Genomic DNA, 19717 nt, shown 5'->3' on the forward strand with positions numbered 1-19717 from the left:
CTCTTGTTTTGAACACCTTCCCTAGAGTTCTTTCAGATTCAAGTAAGATGCCCCACTTCCATGCATTAAACGGTTTCTTTAACATTGGATTTGCTGTGGCTGCAGGATTCTGGGATATTTGAAAGGGAATATGTGTGTCTGGAATTCCACCTTATAGGTGAGCAGACTATGATTTACAGCTACATCCGTGTGCTGAGTAAAAGAAGCAAGAAAGAGAGCTGGAGTTTGGTAAAGGTCAAGGCTGTATATTATCACCCTTATTTAACTTGTATGCAGAGCAAATCATGCAAAATGCTGAGGCAGATGAAGCACAAGCTGGAACCAACATTGCTGGGAGAAATATCAATAATCTCAGATGTACAGATGACACCACCATCATGGCAGAAAGAGAAGAGGAACTAAAGAGCCTCTTAATGAGGATGAAAGAGGAGAGTGAAAAAGCTGGCTTAAAACTCAACATTCAAAAAACTAAGACCATGGCATCCTGTCCAATCACTTCACTGCAAATAGATGGGGAAACAATGGAAACAGCAACAGACTTTATTTTCTTGGGCTCCAAAAACACTGCAGATGGTGACTGCAGCCGTGAAATTAAAAGACACTTGCTCCTTGGAAGAAAAGCTATGACCAACCAAAACAGCATATTAAAAAGCAGAGACAGTACTTTGCTGACAAAGGTCCATCTAGTCAAAGCTTTGGTTTTTCTAGTAATCATGTATGGATGTGAAATTTGGATCATAAATGCTGAACACCAAAGACTTGATGCTTTTGAACTGTGGTGTTGGAGAAGACTCTTGAGAGTCCCTTGGACTGCAAGGAGATCAAACCAGTTAATCCTCAAGGAAATCAACCCTGAATATTCATTAGAAGGAATATATGTGTGTATATATATATATGTGTGTGTGTGTGTGTGTGTATGTATATAAATACATTATATATATATATATATTCTAGACTATATATATAACAGAGTAGGAATTATGCTTATGATAGTTTTTTTAATCTTTTTTTTAATTTATTTTAATTGAAAGGATAGGAATTTTAATTGTAGCCATTTACCTTCTTTTATAATACTGATGAAAACTAAGTCAAATAATATGAGAGCACTTGGAAAATCAATGTCTGACATCCATGAATGAATGGATAATTAAATACAAGGGTAGTAAATAATATTATATGTGTTTTTGTTCTATAATTAGACACTACAGGTGAATAAGTTTAAACACTATCCAAAGAACATTGACCCGCCAGTAATGAGTACAATGGTTTGAACTGAGAAGAGACAGAAGACAGCTGTGTATTTAGAATTTCATGAGAATTTATAGTTGTTGTTGTTTAGTCTCTAAGTCATGGCCGACTTTATTTTGATGTCCCTGAACTGTAGCAAGGCTACAGTTCACCAGGCTCTTCTATGCATGGAATTTCCCAGACTAGAATGCTGGTAGGGGTTGCCATTTCCTTCTCCAAGGGATCAGGGATTGGACTCACTTGTTCTGCATTGGCAGGCAGATTCTTTACCACTGAGGCACCAGAGACGACCCGGATTTATAGTAACCCAATGACAAAATGCTCAGAAGCAAATAAGGAATCATATGAAAGGAAAGAAGAAATGATTCTAAGATGAAACTGACATGAAATGAAAATTGTTTGTAAAGTATGGTTTTTGGCTACTATAAGTAGCTATTCCACAAATAATACAGCATTACTAGTATAAAGATAAAAAATGTGTTGGGCTGCAATTTTTGGACCACCAAAAATTGTTAGTGTTGAGCATAGAAATTTTAATCTCTTTAGTGAAACTATATCATAAGATTCTGCAGTAAGCCTCCAACTGATATTTTTTTCCTTTGGTTAGGACAGGTTTGAAATATTTTGATTATTTTCATTGTATCAAATGAAACAAAAGTGATACTAGCATTGGAGAGGGCGAAGAAAGCAGCACAGTCTTATAAGGAACTGTAGATTAAAGTGTAGGAGAAAATTACTGGTAAGGCCTTAGACTTACCCACGTTTACTTGGGGCCAATATATTTTGAGTAAAATCACAGGTCCTGGAGCCAGATATTCTAGATTCTTGTCATTTATTATGTTTGGGAACATGGACATTTACTGAAACTAAATAAGTGTCAGTTTATTCAGCTTTCAAAATAAAATAGTACTAGGGTTTGCCCTGAGAGAAAACTGTAAATACTAAATGAGGTTATCTACTTCAAAGTGCTGGGCTTTCTGCTTGATATTTTATACTATCTTAATCATGTATGTTATTATTTTATGATGATCATCATAGTCGCTGTTGTTCGTATTTTTTTTTTAAATCAAACTGGAGCTTCTTTAATTCTTAAGAATCTCTGACTTTATTCTTATTTTTCCATACATAGTCACTGTAACACAGTTTCAATGAAAGTGTCCCAGAGAGAATTTGGGAAAGGTATTATATGAGAAAATGATTCTATATTTCCAAAAATTTGAAGAATAAAACTAAAACATTGCCTATCTCAGCAAACCAAAGGCATATTTCTGGTATGACACTATAACATTGAGTCTATTCATCTACATTTTCCACTGTCCAGAATTTTCTTCAGAGCAAATTTGACATCCTTATTCCGCAGACTGTAGATCAGAGGGTTTAGCATGGGCACAATGCAAGTATAAAACACAGAGGATACTTTCCCTTGGTCCATAGAACTCACAGATGAAGGCTTCAGGTACATGAATGCTGCAGATCCATAGAAAACAGCAACAGCTGAGATATGGGAGCTGCAGGTGCTGAAGGCTTTGGACCTGCCTTCATTGGAGTGGATTTGAAGGATGCTAGAGAGGATGAAAATGTAGGAAGCAAGGATGGTTAAAACAGGAATCAGGACATTAAAAGCACTAAAGACTAGAGCTAGTAATTCATTCGTGGAGATGCTAGAACAGGATAGCTCCAAGAGTGGGAAGACATCACAGAAATAATGGTTAACCACCTTGTTCTTGCAGAAAAAGAGTCTAAACATAAAGCCTGTATGAACTGCAGATTCAGTGAGGCACAAAATATAAACTGTCACTGTGAGCTGGAAGCACCTATAATAAGTCATGATGACATTGTAAAACAAAGGGTTACAGATGGCAACATAGCGGTCATATGCCATTACAGCCAACATATAACATTCTGCAATAATAAAAGCAATAAAGAAATAGAGCTGAGTCATACATTCAGAGTAGGAGATGATATTTTTCTCTGTCACAAAGTTCACCAGCATTTTGGGGGTAACGACAGTGGAATGACAGAAATCAATAAAGGACAAATTGGTGAGGAAATAGTACATGGGGGTGTGCAGGTGAGAACTGAGCCCTATCAGTGTGATCATGCCCAGGTTCCCCACCACCGTGACTAAGTAGATTCCTAGGAAGAAGACCAGAAGGGGAATCTGGAGCTCTGGTTTCTCTGTGAGCCCAGCGAGGATGAACTCAGTCACTGAGGAGTGATTTCCAGGGTCCATTTTCTTCTCAGAAGGTTCTAGATTTAAAAATGAGAAAATGAGTGTACTTTTGGGTTAGGGTGTGACAGAGAGATTTATGGACATATGTATGTGCATATGTGTGCAGCAGAGAGTAATCCTGCTGAGATCAATCTTCACTGGTCATCAGAGGATATACATAATGTGGGGATTTCTTTAGTATTTATTGCCACTCTAGGACAAACTATTGGAGAAGGCAATGGCAACCCACTCCAGTACTCTTGCCTGGAAAATCCCATGGACGGAGAACCCTGGTAGGCTGCAGTCCGTGGGTTCGATGAGAGTCGAACACGACTGAGCGACTTCACTTTCACTTTTTCACTTTTATGCATTGGAGAAGGAAATGGCAACCCACTCCAGTGTTCTTGCCTGGAGAATCCCAGGGATGGTGGAGCCTGGTGGGCTACCGTCTATGGGGTCGCACTGAGTCAGACATGATTGTAGTGACTTAGCAGCAGCAGGACAAACTATGATTCTGGTTGAACTAGAATAGAAATTATAAACTTCAAGAATTTTATAATTGAGATATTTCATAAAGTTTAAGAGAAACACTGATTTCTGGATGATTTTTGTTTCTGTCTATTTTCCAAAAGATTGTCTCTACAGCTCTAAATAATTCATAAATCTTGGTACTTACAGAATTATCAACCATGAATATTTTATCAAATGTCTATTTTATTATCTATGCTGTTACTTTAGTTAACTTGCTGACATATTGAGTGCAGCAATTTCACAGCATCATCTATTACTATTTGAAATAGCTCAACTGGAACTCCATCACCTCCACTAGCTGTGTTCATTGTGATGCTTTCTAAGGCCCACTTGACTTCTCATTCCAGGATGTCTGGCTCTAGGTGAGTGATCACACCATCGTGATTATCTAGATCATGAAGATCTCTTTTTGTATAGTTCTTCTGTGTATTGTTGCCACCTCTTGTTAATATCTTCTGCTTCTGTTAAGTCCCTACCACTTCTGTCCTTTTATTGTGCCCATCTTGGCATGAAATGTTCCCTTGGTATCTCTAATTTTCTTGAAGAGATCTCTAGTCTTTCCCATTCTATTGTTTTCCTCTATTTCTTTGCATTGATCACTGAGGAAGGCTTTCTTATCTCTCCTTGCTATTCTTTGGAACTCTGCATTCAAATGGCTGTATCTTTCCTCTTCTCCTTTGCTTTTTACTTCTCATCTATTCACAGCTAATTGTAAGGCCTTCTCAGACAGTCATTTTGCCTTTTTTTGCATTTCTTTTTCTGGGAGATGGTCTTGATCACTGTCTCCTGTACAATGTCATGAACTTCCATCCATAGTTCTTCAGGCACACTAACAAATTTAATCCCTTGAATCTGTTTGTCACTTCCACTGTATAATCACAAGGGATTTGATTTAGATAATACCTGAATGGTTGAGTGTTTTTCCATACTTTCTTCAATTTAATTCTGAGTTTGGCAATAAGGAGTTCATGATCTGAGCCACAGTCAGCTCTAAGTCTTATTTTTGCTGACTGTATAGAGCTTCTCCATCTTTGGCTCCATCAGTCTCACTTCATTATTGATTATCTGGTGACATCCATGTCAGTTTTTGTTCCAATCCCAAAGAAAGGCAATGCCAGAGAATGCTCAAACTACAGCACAATTGAACTCATCTCACAAGCTAGCAAAGTAATGCTCAAAATTCTCCAAGCCAGGCTTCAACAGTACATGAACCATGGACTTCCAGATGTACAAACTAGTTTTAGAAAAGGCAGAGGAACCAGAGATCAAATTGCCAACATCTGTTGGATTATCACAAAAGCAAGAGAGTTCCAGAAACACATCTATTTCTGCTTTATTGGCTATGCCAAAGCCTTTGACTGTGTGGATCACAATAAACTGTGGAAAGTTCTGAAAGAGATGGGAATACCAGACCACCTGACCTGTCTCTTGAGAAATCTGTATGCAGGTCAGAAAGCAACAGTTAGAACTGGACATGGAACAACAGACTGGTTCTAAATTGGGGAAGGAGTATGTCAAGGCTGTATATTGTCACCGTGCTTATTTAACTTATATGCAGAGTACATCATGAGAAACACTGGACTGGTTGAAGCACAAGCTGGAATCAAGATTTCCAGGAGAAATATTAATAACCTCAGATTCCCTGGTAGCTCAGATGGTAAAGCATCTGCCTACAATGCCGGTGACCCTGGTTTGATCCCTGGGTCGGGAAGGTCCCTTGGAGAAGGAAATGGCAACCTACTCCAGTATTCTTGCCTGAAAAATCCCATGGACCAAGGAGCGTGGTAGGCTACAGTCCATGGGGTCGAAAAGAGCTGGACACCACTGAGCTACTTCACTTTCACTTTCAGATATGCATATGTCACCACCCTTATGGCAGAAAGCGAAGAAGAACTAAAGAGCTTCTTGATGAAAGTGAAAGAGGAGAGTGAAAAATTGGCTTAAAACTCAACATTCAGAAAACCAAGATCATGGCATCCGGTCCATCATGTCATGGCAAATAAATGGGGAAACAGTGGAAACAGTGACAGACTTTATTTTGGGGGGCTCCAAAATCACTGCAGATGGTGACTGAAGCCATGAAATTAAAAGACGCTTTCTCCTTGGAAGAAAAGTTATGGCCAACTTAGCATATTAAAAAGCAGAGACATGTTTTTGCCAACAAAGATCCATCTATTCAAAGTTATGGTTTTTCCAGTAGTCAGGTATGGGTGTGAGACTTGTACTATAAAGAAAGCTAAGTGCTGAAGAATTGATGCTTTTGGACTGTGGTGTTAAAGAAGACTCTTGAGAGTCCTTTAGACTGCAAGGAGATCCAACCAGTCCATCCTAGAGGAAATCAGTCCTGAATATTCATTGGAAGGACTGATGCTGAAGCTGAAACTCCAATACTTTGGCCACCTGATGCGAAGAACTGTCTCATTGGAAAAGACCCTGATGCTGGGAAAAATTGAATGTGGGAGGAGAAGGGGACAACAGAGGATGAGATGGCTGGATGGCATCACCAACACAATGGACATGAGTTTGAGTAAACTCCAGGAGTTGGTGATGGACAGGGAGGCCTGGCGTGCTGCAGTCCATGGGGTTGCAGAGTCAGACATGACTGAGCACATGAACTAAACTGAACTGAACTTTAGTTAAATCATTAACAGTGCCTCCTTTTTAGCCTAATATTTGATGCTTGTATTTTTTTTTAATCTTTTCTTAGTTGCTCTTTATCTTTAAAAATTTTCTTAAAAGTTTTTAGAATCTTGGTAGATTTTAAAGATATTAACACATATATATGGAATTTAGAAAGATGGTAATGAAACCCTATATGCAAAACAGAAAAAGAGACACAGATGTACAGAACAGACTTTTGGACTCTGTGGGAGAGGCGAGGGTGGGGTGTTTCAAGAGAACCGCATCGAAACATGTATATTATCTATGGTGAAGGAGATCACCAGCCCAGGTTGGATGCATGAGACAAGTGCTCGGACCTGGTGCATTGGGAAGACCCAGAGGGATCAGGTAGAGAGGAAGGTGGGAGGGGGGATCGGGATGGGGAATACATGTAAATCCATGGCTAATTCATGTCAATGTATGACGAAAACCACTATAATATTGTAAAGTAATTAGCCTCCAACTAATAAAAATAAATGAAAAAAAAATTGGAAGAAGTAAAGATATTAACATCTGATAATCAAAATAATATAAAGCAAATAATCCAGCAAAGCCACCAATGTAATTCTGATGATTAGCCAGTTTGGGGAAATACTGGGTGACACAAAGTTCATGTAGCAGCATGTTTTAGGTGGAGAACTTGAGAAACATTTTTTCTCATTTCTTTTCCTTTTATCTTTTTTTTTTCCTTTTATCTTTTTATTTGTTTTACTCCTTTCTTCCCTTTCCTCCTTTTCATCCTTCTTCCCCTACCTCCTTCCTTCTTTCTTTCTTCAATAATTTAGCAAAAATTGCTGAAACAGCACTTTACTACAAAACGAAGTTTAGAGTATAAAAACTGCAAAAGCACAGTTACTAACCTTATGAAATTCAAAACTTGATATTAAGGAGGTCTAGTATTCATTATAAAGAATCATAATATGAAAATAAAATTGGAGTGAAGACTCAGAGGGGCATGCAAATTTGAGCAGATCTCCTAATGGATTCAGAGCTAGGGAAGTGAATATTTTGTAATTTTTGTTTCAAAATTTGTTCTGTTATTTACTAGTCCTGATCCAAGTTCCATCTCATACACCTAATGTAAGAGTTAGGTGTATATAGCAATGACATAAACTCTGTTATGTTGGGTTTAAGTCATTTAGCAGAATATAAGATGAAATCACTGAACATTAAAAATAACAAAGGTACTTCTTACTGGCCTTTAGCTTATTTGACTTTTAATGGGGATGGGAAGTAGTACAATTAGAAATGAGCAGCTGGGACTCAAACTCTCTTTCTCTCAAATTTTTCTTTTCTCAGTGAAGGTTGGGCTTGAAGACTGTCAATGCCCCCTGGTTTAGCGCACACTCTGTGATCAACAAAACCTTCCAAGTTTGTACAACCTAGACCCTGAGGGTGACAGCAACTGGAAAAATGAGTAGAGACACTGAAAACAGTTAAAATGAACAAACTGAAATTTAGCAAAGCAAAGAGTATTTATGTTTAAAATTTAGATTTTAAAAAACCTAATTCTTTGTATACTGGACATAGCTTTGGGTGCCATTCACTTGAAAAGAATAAGGGATCAATTCTTTTTTAATTCAATAAAACTCACAAAGTATGTGACTGGTTAATAATGATATTAGTTTCCAATTGCACTTGGAGAAACACAGTGTCTAGAGTATGATCAGTAGCAAATCCAATAACATGATTTTCTAATACTAGTTACATGGAACTGCAAAGCCACAAATATGAGGAAGTGTGAATGAACCAATACTTCCTCATATATTAAACTGATAACCACTAGTCACAGGCAGCCGGATTCACTTAACCTGTCACTTCACACAAATATTACCATTTTCTATGTGTGCAATTAGGTTAGGAAGCACTGTGCTACACTAATTATTTCTGGAGTTTGGGGTTTAGTTATGGATATTCTTTTTAAAGAGAGATATTGACAAGATAAATGGCAAATAAAGACTGTGTAAAACTTGAAAAATATTTGAGGGTGTTGGGATAATTAACAGATTTCATCATATATCTTAAGGGACTCTAAAGAGAGAAATGACATATTATATATGGCATTTGAAAGATCTAAGAATACAAGGAAAATATTCTAAACCTTTGAGTTCTTAGAAATGTCTATTCTTAATCCCTGAATACACTCAAACAGACTCAGTTCACATCTGATTCCTTCCAGTTTCAGAAACACATTCAAATTCAGAAAATGTTCATTTTCTGGAATAAGTCAAATTCTCTCAACTTGTCCAGATTTTTACCTGCTCATGTTTTCACATGAAACAAAAACCACCCCATTCATCTCTACTATCTGCTAAACAGTTTTTCTTTACTAATCTCATTTACAACTAATGTCATCATAGTAGTAGTAGTGTTAGCCGCTCAGTCATGTCTGACTCTTTGTGACCCCGTGGACTATAGCCCACCAGGCTCCTCTGTCCATGGGATTCTCCAGGCAAGAATACTGGAGTGGGTTGCCATTCTCTTCTCCAGAGCATATTCCCAACCCAGGTATCAATTCCAGGTCTTCTGCATTTTAAGCAGATTCTTTACCACCTGAGCCACCAGAAAAGCAGAATATCATCATGAAAACCTCAGACTCCTTCCAATTGATTAGACTTTCTTACTACAAGCTCAAGAATCTTCCATTTCTAAACAGCACACGTTCAGACTCCAGCTGCACTATACATCAAATGATGAACAAATCTGACTTAGTCTCCTCTATATCCAAGAAAATAGCCCACATCTGGCACATCATAGCATGTTTAGAAACATGGTTTATGAATACAGTGATAATTATATGAACGAAGATGTTGTGGAATATTTGCCTGAATGCCAATGATTATTATTTTCATAATTGAAGTTTCAAATACCAAGTACAAAATTAACACACGCACCTTTCTTTGTTCCTGAAAATCTCAATGCCAAATCTATTTCACAATGTGCTCTCAGAGAAAAACAGCACTAGTGTTAGTGTGGGGAGTGATAGGTACCCAGCATTCTGCTGTCTTTACTGCTGGGAGAGCAGATCTGACAGTCTTGGTCTCAAGAGTCACTTTTGAAGCTATTCTGCGTCACAGATCAGCATCTCCAATTCTAAGTCTTCAGTGTTGTTTCTTCAGTTTCAGGGTAGCAAACATCCTGAACTTTCTCAGTTCTCCCTTGAGCTCTTGTGATCACAGTACTATGAATGTTTGTACTGGATTTAGATATGCCAGACAATAAATAACATGGAGTCAAATATTCCCCAAGGATTTTCATTTTACAAGAGACTGGCTCTTGAGAAAAGAGGCAATTTCAGGTGATGTGTCCCCAGTTATCCAACATTTTCTTTCTAAAGGTATTATTTGTCAATCCTGAACTTACCAATTAGTGATAAAGATTTGTTCATGGGATCCCCTGAGGATTTTATTAAAATGCAGTTCCTGATCCAGCCAGTCTAAGTTGGATCTGAAATTCTGCATTTCTAACAAGCTCCTACCAGTGCTGTGGATTCACAGTCCAGACTGCAAATAGCAGACTTAGAGTATCAGGACATAGTCTCACAATTTATCTTACTGTTAATAAAGCCAAAAAATTTTAATAATGAATTAAAATCATTTTTCTTGTAGTAAATATATTTAATTTTTATAGAAATAGGTGATATAAATAATTGATTAAAAATGAAATCTATATATAATTGAATTTTAGAGTTATGGGGCAAGAATTCAGAATATTGATGTAGTATTTGTTTTTTTTAATAAAAATAATTTTATTATTTCACTAATAATAATAATAATATCACTAATAATTTTACTTGTTAAATGTGTATCTAATGAGATAGTTTATTATTAGTCAATTATGTTTCATAATCCTTCTTTTCTTTTATATACTTTTGCTTTTTTTTCAAAGCTGGAATAATTGGAAGCAGTCTTAGATTTTAGCATGATGCAAGATAAATTGGAAACTCATGTTAGGCAGCACTTATAAAATATGATTATATGTATTAAGTTCAATTATTTTTAAAAGATTTATAGTTGAGTGACACAGTGCTTCTCAATCATTTTTCTACATTTAAACTGTCGAAAAACTCAATCATTTACTCAAGTGAAATAAGCTTCAATTATACTAGAGCTTGCCATGAGGGAATATGGTAAATAATTATCCATTTGAAGATAGGGCATAGTGTTTATATTTCATAAATCTTTCATTATTTGTTATTTTTATTGAAGTATAATTGCTTTACTATGTTAGTTTTTCCTTTACAACAAATGATATTTGTTTTTCTCTTTCTGCCTTACTTCATTCTATATGACAGATTCTAGGTCCTTCCACATCTCTACAAATAAAAGCATACTAAAATATATTACTATAATTTTCTTCATCATCATCATCATTGCTATAGTTCTTGCTTTATTGTAGTTAATTAAAAATAAAACAAAGGCTCTGTTAGTCATCAAGAACATTTTATTCTTCAATTTCTCCATACATACTCTTTGTAATATACCTTTGAAGAAGTGTCCAGGAAGAGAATGTTGGAGATGAGTTATATGGGGAAGTGTCACTGAAACTATAAATATTTGAATAACAAATCTAACTCACAGCAAATTATTACTATGACATCATGATACAGATTCTATTCATGAATGTTTCCTACTGTCCAGAATTTTCCTCAGAGCAAATTTGACATCTTTATTCCGCAGACTATAGATCAAGGGATTCAGCATGGGCACAAGGATGGTATAAAACACAGAGGACACTTTCCCTTGGTCCATGGAGCTCACAGATGATGGCTGCAGGTACATGAATGATGCAGACCCATAGAAAATAGCAACACCTAAGAGGTGGGAACTGCAGGTTCTGAAGGCTTTAGACCTGCCCTTATTGGAGCGGATTTGGAGGATGTTGAAGAGGATAAAAATGTAGGAGGCAAGTATAGTTAAGGCAGGAGTCAGGAGATTAAATGCACTCAAGAATATGACCAATAATTCATTGACATAGATGCTGGAACACGATAGCTCAAAGAGTGGGAAGAGATCACAGAAATAATGGTTAACCACATTGTTCTTGCAGAAAAAGAGTCTCAACATAAATACTGTATGGATTGTGGATCCAATGATGGCCAAAATATAAACTCCCACTGTGATGCGGAAGCAGATGTGATAAGACATGGTGACATTGTAAAGCAAGGGGTTACAGATGGCAGCATAGCGGTCATACGCCATTGCCGCCAACATGTGACACTCTGCAATAATAAAAACAATGAAGAAATACAACTGAGTCATGCATCCAGGATAGGAGATGATGTTCCGCTTTGTCACAAAGTTCACAAGCATTTTGGGGGTGACGACTGTGGAATGACAGAGGTCAATAGAGGATAAATTGGTGAGGAAATAGTACATGGGGGTGTGCAGGCGAGAACTGAGCCCAATCAGAGTGATCATGCCCAGGTTCCCCACCACCGTGACCACATAAACTCCTAGGAAGAGGAAGAAAAGGGGCAGCTGGAGTCGTGGCTGATCTGTGAGCCCAGCGAGGATGAACTCGGTCAGTGAGGAGTGATTTCCTGCTGCCATTTCCCTCTGGGTAGTTTCTGAAGGGGAGAGTAAGGAACAGTTTTTGGACTCATGACTTTGCTATGCCCCCTATTAGTGATAAATTACATAGAAAATTAATCATTTGAATATTCTCTTGGTTTCTGTGAATAATTTTAACTCTGGATAAGTTTACCTAAGCAATACGTTCTTAATTAAATGTTTTTGCACCTCTATGTTAAAGGTATTAAATTATATAATTTATGGGCCAAAGAACTAAACAGACATTTCTCCATTGAAGACATACAGATGGCTAACAAACACATGAAAAGATGCTCAACATCACTCATTATTAGAGAAATGCAAATCAAAACCACAATGAGGTACCATTACACGCCAGTCAGGATGGCTGCTATCCAAAAGTCTACAAGCAATAAATGCTGGAGAGGGTGTGGAGAAAAGGGAACCCTCTTACACTGTTGGTGGGAATGCAAACTAGTACAGCCGCTATGGAGAACAGTGTGGAGATTTCTTTAAAAACTGGAAATAGAACTGCCATATGACCCAGCAATCCCACTTCTGGGCATACACACTGAGGAAACCAGATCTGAAAGAGACACGTGCACCCCAGTGTTCATCGCAGCACTGTTTATAATAGCCAGGAGATGGAAGCAACCTAGATGCCCATCAGCAGATGAATGGATAAGGAAGCTGTGGTACATATACACCATGGAATATTACTCAGCCATTAAAAAGAATTCATTTGAACCAGTCCTAATGAGATGGATGAAGCTGGAGCCCCTTATACAGAGTGAAGTAAGCCAGAAAGACAAAGAACATTACAGCATACTAACACATATATATGGAATTTAGAAAGATGGTAACGATAACCCTATACGCAAAACAGAAAAAGAGACACAGAAATACAGAACAGACTTTTGAACTCTGTGGGAGAAGGCGAGGGTGGGATGTTTCGAGAGGAATCGGGTGGAGAGGGAGGTGGGAGCGGGGATTGGGATGGGGAAGACGTGTAAATCCATGGCTGATTCATATCAATGTATGACAAAACCCACTGAAATGTTCTGAAGTAATTAGCCTCCAACTAATAAAAAAATTAAAAATAAAAATTAAAAAAAAAGAAACAAAATAAAATAAAATAAAAGTATTTCAGCCTTCTGGCTGACAATCAGTTTAGGTTTTTGTGTGATTACTCCCTAGTTTGAACATTTCATTTATCTTTAAATGTTTTTTTCTAACGTGTGGTTTGCAGACTTGAAAACTTAGAAGACCTATTAAAAATGACAGAAGCTTATTGAGCATCAACCTAGAGAGAGCAAATCCCATATAAGTGCAAAATCTTTTATTCACCAGCAACTGATTTCTGCCAGGGGTGAAAAGAGACACATTATTACTAGATTTCAGAATTATTTTTCTGAAAATCAAAAATTTGGGTTTCTACATAAAATCATCAGATTTTCAATATTGTTCTTGAATTAAAATAACACAGACAACATTCATTGTGCAGATGTGATACCTGAATTGTCTCACTGTTAGCCTGCTTGCAGTCCAAATACCTCTGTCTTTGCTTGAGAGAAGAAATATAACAGTGCTTAAGTGAATATGCCTTAAAGTCCAAGTGTATATGTTCCCATCATTTACAGTTGATAAATCTGGAAAAGTAAAACAGCTTCATTATTTAATTAGCAAGGTTTAACACTCTGAAAATAGTAATAATTGTTTTTACAATATGTTGTCAATTGAAAATAAGAGATAATTATACACTTCAAAATACATAGAAAAATCAATTATAATGTTTAAGCCTTTTTTATCTTTCATTAACTAAGAGGGTATAAAAAACATTCATAAAATTAGAGGATACAGAATAATGCAGTTCCCTATTCTATTAAATAATAAACAGATTATTTTATCTGTCTATGGATCAAAGTAAATTAAAAATAATTTCCACTTGAATAAAAACTAAAAAGAAGAAACAAAATCTAAAATGTTCTACCCCTCACAGCTAAATAAAATATAATTGAAATGAATCTTAATTCTAAGCAAAAAACTAAACTATTAAACTTCTGGAAAAACACTATAGTTTAAACTATAGTTTAAACACTAAACTAAAAAAAAAAAAATTAAACACTAAACTATAATATTGTATAGTTAGTATGTATTAGAACACATGCTAACTATGCAATATTGATCAATTCTGCTATATCCAAATTAAAAATTGTTCTTCAAATTGTATTATTAGAACATTAAAAGCAAGCCACTGACTACAGACTGTTACTGAAAATCTAAATTAATATTGAAAAGACAATAATATGAAGACATCAAGCAAATTAAAAAATAAGAAAACTATTTTAACAGGTATTATCACAGAAGATAAAAGAATAATTAATAAGCATATGAAAAGATACTGAAATTACTATTCATCAGGGAAATGAAAACTAAACTAAAACATGAATGAAAAAACATTACAAATCTATTAAAAAATTAGAGAAAAAAGGAAACAGAAATGAAAACTTACAACCCAAAGTTTTGAGACAATGTGAGGCAACCAGATGTCTCAAATACAGATATCTAAAAAAGGTATAAAATTGTCCAACGAATTTGGAAAACTGACAGTTTTTATAAAGTCAAGATAACACATAATTTAACAACTCTAATCTTTGGTGTTTTACCCAAGATAAAAATAGACACATGCCTACATAATGACTTGTACAAAAATGGGCATAGAGTATTTGTTACTAACAACCAAAAACATGAAATAAGGCAAGTATTCAACCAACTAAAATGAATTGTGATACATATGCACACAGAGTAGAATACTACTCACCAATAAAATGCAACAAATCACAGATACATGAAGATTAATCTTGAAAATATTATCTTGAGTAAAAAAAGCCAATATTCATACAAAAGAAGATGCATATTTCCATTTATATCAAGTTCTAGAAAAGGAGACTAATCTATAAAGAGATAAAAATAGATCAGTAACTGACAACATGGGGCATGGGAGAATAACTGGTAAAGGCCATGATAAAAGATTTTAGGATGATTAAAAACATTTCATGTCATTACTTAGATCTTGCTTTCACCAGTGCACAGAGTATGCAACTATCAAAACTCCTGTAGGTGAAATTTATTCTTAGAATGGGCACATAATTCTTTAAGTAATCTTGATAAAGTTGTACCCTGATATGAGTGTGAAAAAATATTAATATACCAAAATATGTTTTAAAATAAATGAATAGAAATAGTTTAAATAGAAAATCTAACAAAAATTGACAAGGATTAAGGAGGATCTCAACAAGATTTGTAAATTTGTATAAATGTGTAATTTATGCACAATTCCATTGCATGTAGCAATTAAATGACATGAATTCTTCTTAAGGGCACATAGAACTTTTAAAAAATTATTAGTATGCACTTCATAAAATTATTTGTATGCAGGTTCATTATTCAAGCTATAATACCATTTCAAATGTTTTCACTGGTCTTCAATTTAAGAGAGGAATGACAGTAATTTTACAGATTTCCTTCTAAAATATAGAAAAGGAAACAACATCCAATAGTAATAATAAAATTGTAGAAAATGCAGAATATATAAGGAATTCTAAAATCTGTTTAAAGAACAGGCATAGCAAGCAACAAACTTAATAGTGGAACATGACATATGTCCTCTGTTACTGTGAGAGTGAAAAAGATAATTACTGTCTCCATTCCTATTCATTATTTTACTGAACATACTAACAAATTCAATAAGGCAATTAGAATAAAGTAAGGATTGGAAAGGAAGAAATAAATCTCTTATGTATAGGTGATATGACTGAGTTGGTAGAAAAAAGTGATAGAGATAAGTTTTAGAAATTAATAAATTAAATACAAATTCTAGACATTAAGTTGAATGTTTGAAAGTAGATTTTTATAAGAAAATATTTCATTTTAGAATTTAAATATTGGTGTATATCTAAAATAAATTCACTTTCTCTGTGCGCCATATGATGTGTATGTATGTGGATGTGTGTGTATGGCTAGATTCAAATTGCCAACATTAAATTTCCATAATCATAAGAAAGATGGATCTCTAATTTTTCTTGTTTGTAGTGTTCTTGCTAGAACTGTTTTTAAAACCTCTTGACCTCATAAGAGATTTAGAAAATGATTGTTCTTTTTCTATTCTTGGAATATAAAAAGTACCTTAAATGTTTGGATGTGTTCCCAGTGACACAATCTAGACGTGTGGTGTCCTTTGAAAAGTAAATGAAAGTCTTTCAGTTGTGTCCGACTCTTTGCAACCCATGGACTATACAGTCCATGTCATTCTCTAGCCCAGAATACTGGTGTGGGTAGCCTTTTCCCTTCTCCAGGGAATCTTCCCAACCCAGGGATCGAAGCCAGGTCTCCTGCATTGTGGGAAGATTCTTTACCAGCTGAGTCACAAGGGAAGTGAAAGAATACTGGAGTGGGTAACCTATCCCTTCTCTAATGGATTTTCCCAGCCCAGGAATCGAACCAGGGTCTCCTGCATTGCAAGTGGATTCTTTGCCAACTGAGCTATTAGGGAAGCCCCTGGTGTCCTTTATGGTCAAGTTTTTAATAACAGGTTGAAATTGTTGAAAAACTATCAGTTTTTCAGATTTTTTTCTTTCCTTTTTAAAGTTCTACTTAACTGAAATTGCAAGCCATTTACAATTTTGAAAATTGTCAGACAGTTTTTATTTTATTTTTCTTTTTTATCTTCCACGGAACTAAAATGTCGTGAATAGCTTATAACAGTGCTGAGGGCTTGGTCTTCATCATTGAGGAAGTCAGGTTGAGTCTGTGACATCCATAGACTTCTAGGTGGTCACCACTGACCACATTGTCTTGTCCACTTAACCTGTTACCTCATACAAATACGACCATATTCTGAGAGGGCCATAAGATTAGGATGCACTGTGCTACACTTAAATTACATCTGTAGTTCTGGGTTTTGTTATAGATATTCTTTTTTAAGGAGGAACACTGACTAACTGGAAGGCAAATAAAAACTATTGAACTTGGAAAATATTTGAGGGCTTCTATGGTGCTCAGACAGTAAAGAAACTGCTTGCAAGGCAGGAGACCTGGGTTGTATCCCTGGGTTGGAAAGATCCCCTGGAGAAGGAAATGGCAACCCACTCCAGCATTCTTGCCTGGGAAATCCCATGGACAGAGGAGCCTGGTGGTCTACAGTCCATGGGGTCATAAAAGAGTCAGACATGACTGCGCAACTATCAGGGGGTATTCTTTTTAAGGAGGAGCATTGACAAAATGGAAAGCAAACAAAAAGTATTGAACTTGGAAAATATTTTAAGGTAATGGCATAATTAGCAGGTATCATCACGTATCTCAAAAGAATCTAGAGAAGAAAATAGAATTTATGTACAGTGTTAGAAAGATCTAAAAATATACCCTTTGTGAAATAATTATAACAATTTGAATTCTTAGAAATAAATGAGGCACTTATTCTTAATGACTGAATACACTCAACCATACTTCAGAATTTGATCCACTTTCAGAGACAGTGAAGAAAAGATTTCCTCCACTGTATTTAAGAGAGTGTGAATATGTACCCTTCTTGCCAGACTCAGCTCACATTTGGTTCTGTTTAGAAACTTTACTTCCCACTTCAGAAAATTTTCATTTTCTGAGATGGGTTACATTCTCTTAAACAATCTGTATTTTATTTCCTCTTGTTTTCACATGAAATAATAGCCTTACCAACCTCATTTATCTCTGTTTTCTGGTAAATATTTTTTTCTTTTTCAATTTCATTTATATTTGCTGTCATAATGGGACCCTCCAATTCCTTTTAAGTGATTGGACCTTCTTACTGCATCCTCAGAAAACTCATTTCTGAGCCACGGTTTTAAGATTTGAGCTACACTGTAAGCCAGTGCGTGCATGCTAAGTCGACTCAGTTGTGTCCAACTCTTTGCGATGCTATGAACAGTAGTCCTCCAGGCTTTCTGTCCATGGGATTCTCCAGGCAAGAATACTGGAGTGGGTTCTCATGCTTTCCTCCAGGGGATCTTCCCAGCTCAGGGATAGAATCCTGCCTCTTTTGTCTCCTGCATTGGCAGGTGGATTCTTTACCACTAGAGCCACCTGTAAGCCAGAGGATGGGCCAAATCAGACTAAACTGTCCTCTGCATCCAAGTAAATAGCACACATCCAGCACATCATAACAAGTTAAAAAATATTATATGAAGAAATGAACAATAATATGGATGAATGAAGATAGCATGAGACATTGCCCTGAATTCCCAAGGTGATTGCTTCCAGACTTAATAGTCTTATAACACAAATATGAAATCAAAACACGTACCTTTTTTACTCCTGGAAAACTAAACATCAATTTTTCTTTTCTTTAGCATTCTGCTCTCAGAGGAAAATAGCACTAATGTTTTGTTGAGAGTAATACGAACCCAGAATTCTTTTGCCCTTAGTGCTGGGAGAGCAGGCACAGCCCTGGTGTCAGAGCCATTCTTGAAGCTGGTCTGCATTGCAGGTCAGCATCTCCAATTCTAAGTCTTCAGTGTGTTTCTACAGCTTCAGTGAAGCAAACATCCTCAGGACAGCCCCCTGGGAAGTTATGACTGCTGTGCTGTGGAGGTTTGTCCTGGGTTTAGAAGTTCAAGGCAATAAATAAAATAGAGTCAAATACCCTCCAGGGAGTTCCATTTCTCAGGGAACAAACTCTTGAGAAAAGAAGCAATTGCAGTTGGCATTTCCCAAACTGTTAAAATTTTTCTTTCACGAGGGAATCTTTGTTAATCCTGAACAATTCATGATACAGATTAGTTCACAGGGTCTCCTGATGTTTTTTTTTTTTGTGTGTGTGTGTGCAGATCCTGATCCAGCAAGTCTGAAGGAGATTTGAGATTCTATTTCTTATAAGCTCCTAGTCAATGCTTTCCCTTCAGTGTCAACAGTGTGAATAGCAGGTTTTAGAGGATCAGGACATACCCTGACAAGTCACCTTATTGTTAATAAGGCTAGAAATGTTAAAGAATTAAATATTTCTTCATTCCAAAAAAAAAACAAAATATTTAATTTGTCTTATGTACAGGTAACATGGGGCTTCCCAGGTGGCACTAATGATAAAGAACATGCCTCCCAATGCAGGAGATGTAACAGATGTGGGTTAAATCCCTGGGTTGGTAAGATCACGTGAAGGAGGGCATCGCAATCCACTTAGGTATTCTTGCCTGGAGGATCCCATGGACAGAGGAGTTTGGTGGGCTTCAGTCCATGGGGTTGCAAGGTCAGATACAACTGAAGTGACTTAGCACACATAAGTAATGTAAATAATTGATTCAAAAGTCAAATCTATATAAAACTGGAATTTGGGGTAGTAGGGTCAAAGTTCAGAATATTAATCAAATATGTGATTTTTTTTCAGATAGTCACTTAAAATAATTCTACTTGTTAAACTGTATATTTAATAAAATATTTTCTTTTTAGGGACCTATGTTTCAAGTTCCTTCTTCTTTCTTGTATACTTTTATTTTTTCCCTAAAAC

General features: G+C 36.1%; 2 protein-coding genes across 2 annotated transcripts; both read right to left on the reverse strand.

The window, feature by feature from the left end:
* Positions 1–2545: 2545 nt before the first annotated feature.
* Positions 2546–3517, reverse strand: LOC133068206 (putative olfactory receptor 8G3). Its single transcript, XM_061159357.1, has one exon. It carries the CDS (start codon positions 3479–3481, stop codon positions 2546–2548), a length of 936 nt encoding a protein of 311 aa, XP_061015340.1. The 5' UTR covers positions 3482–3517.
* Positions 3518–11261: 7744 nt separating this feature from the next.
* On the reverse strand, positions 11262–13769 carry LOC133066970 (putative olfactory receptor 8G2). Its single transcript, XM_061158299.1, has 2 exons — positions 13697–13769; positions 11262–12221 (listed from the first exon to the last, which is right to left on the reverse strand). The coding sequence occupies exon 2, from the start codon at positions 12202–12204 to the stop codon at positions 11269–11271; it is 936 nt and encodes a 311-aa protein (XP_061014282.1). The 5' UTR covers positions 12205–12221; positions 13697–13769; the 3' UTR covers positions 11262–11268.
* Between the last annotated feature and the right edge of the window lie 5948 nt (positions 13770–19717).

Source organism: Dama dama, chromosome 2, assembly GCF_033118175.1.
Source record: "Dama dama isolate Ldn47 chromosome 2, ASM3311817v1, whole genome shotgun sequence".
Taxonomy (NCBI): domain Eukaryota; kingdom Metazoa; phylum Chordata; class Mammalia; order Artiodactyla; family Cervidae; genus Dama; species Dama dama.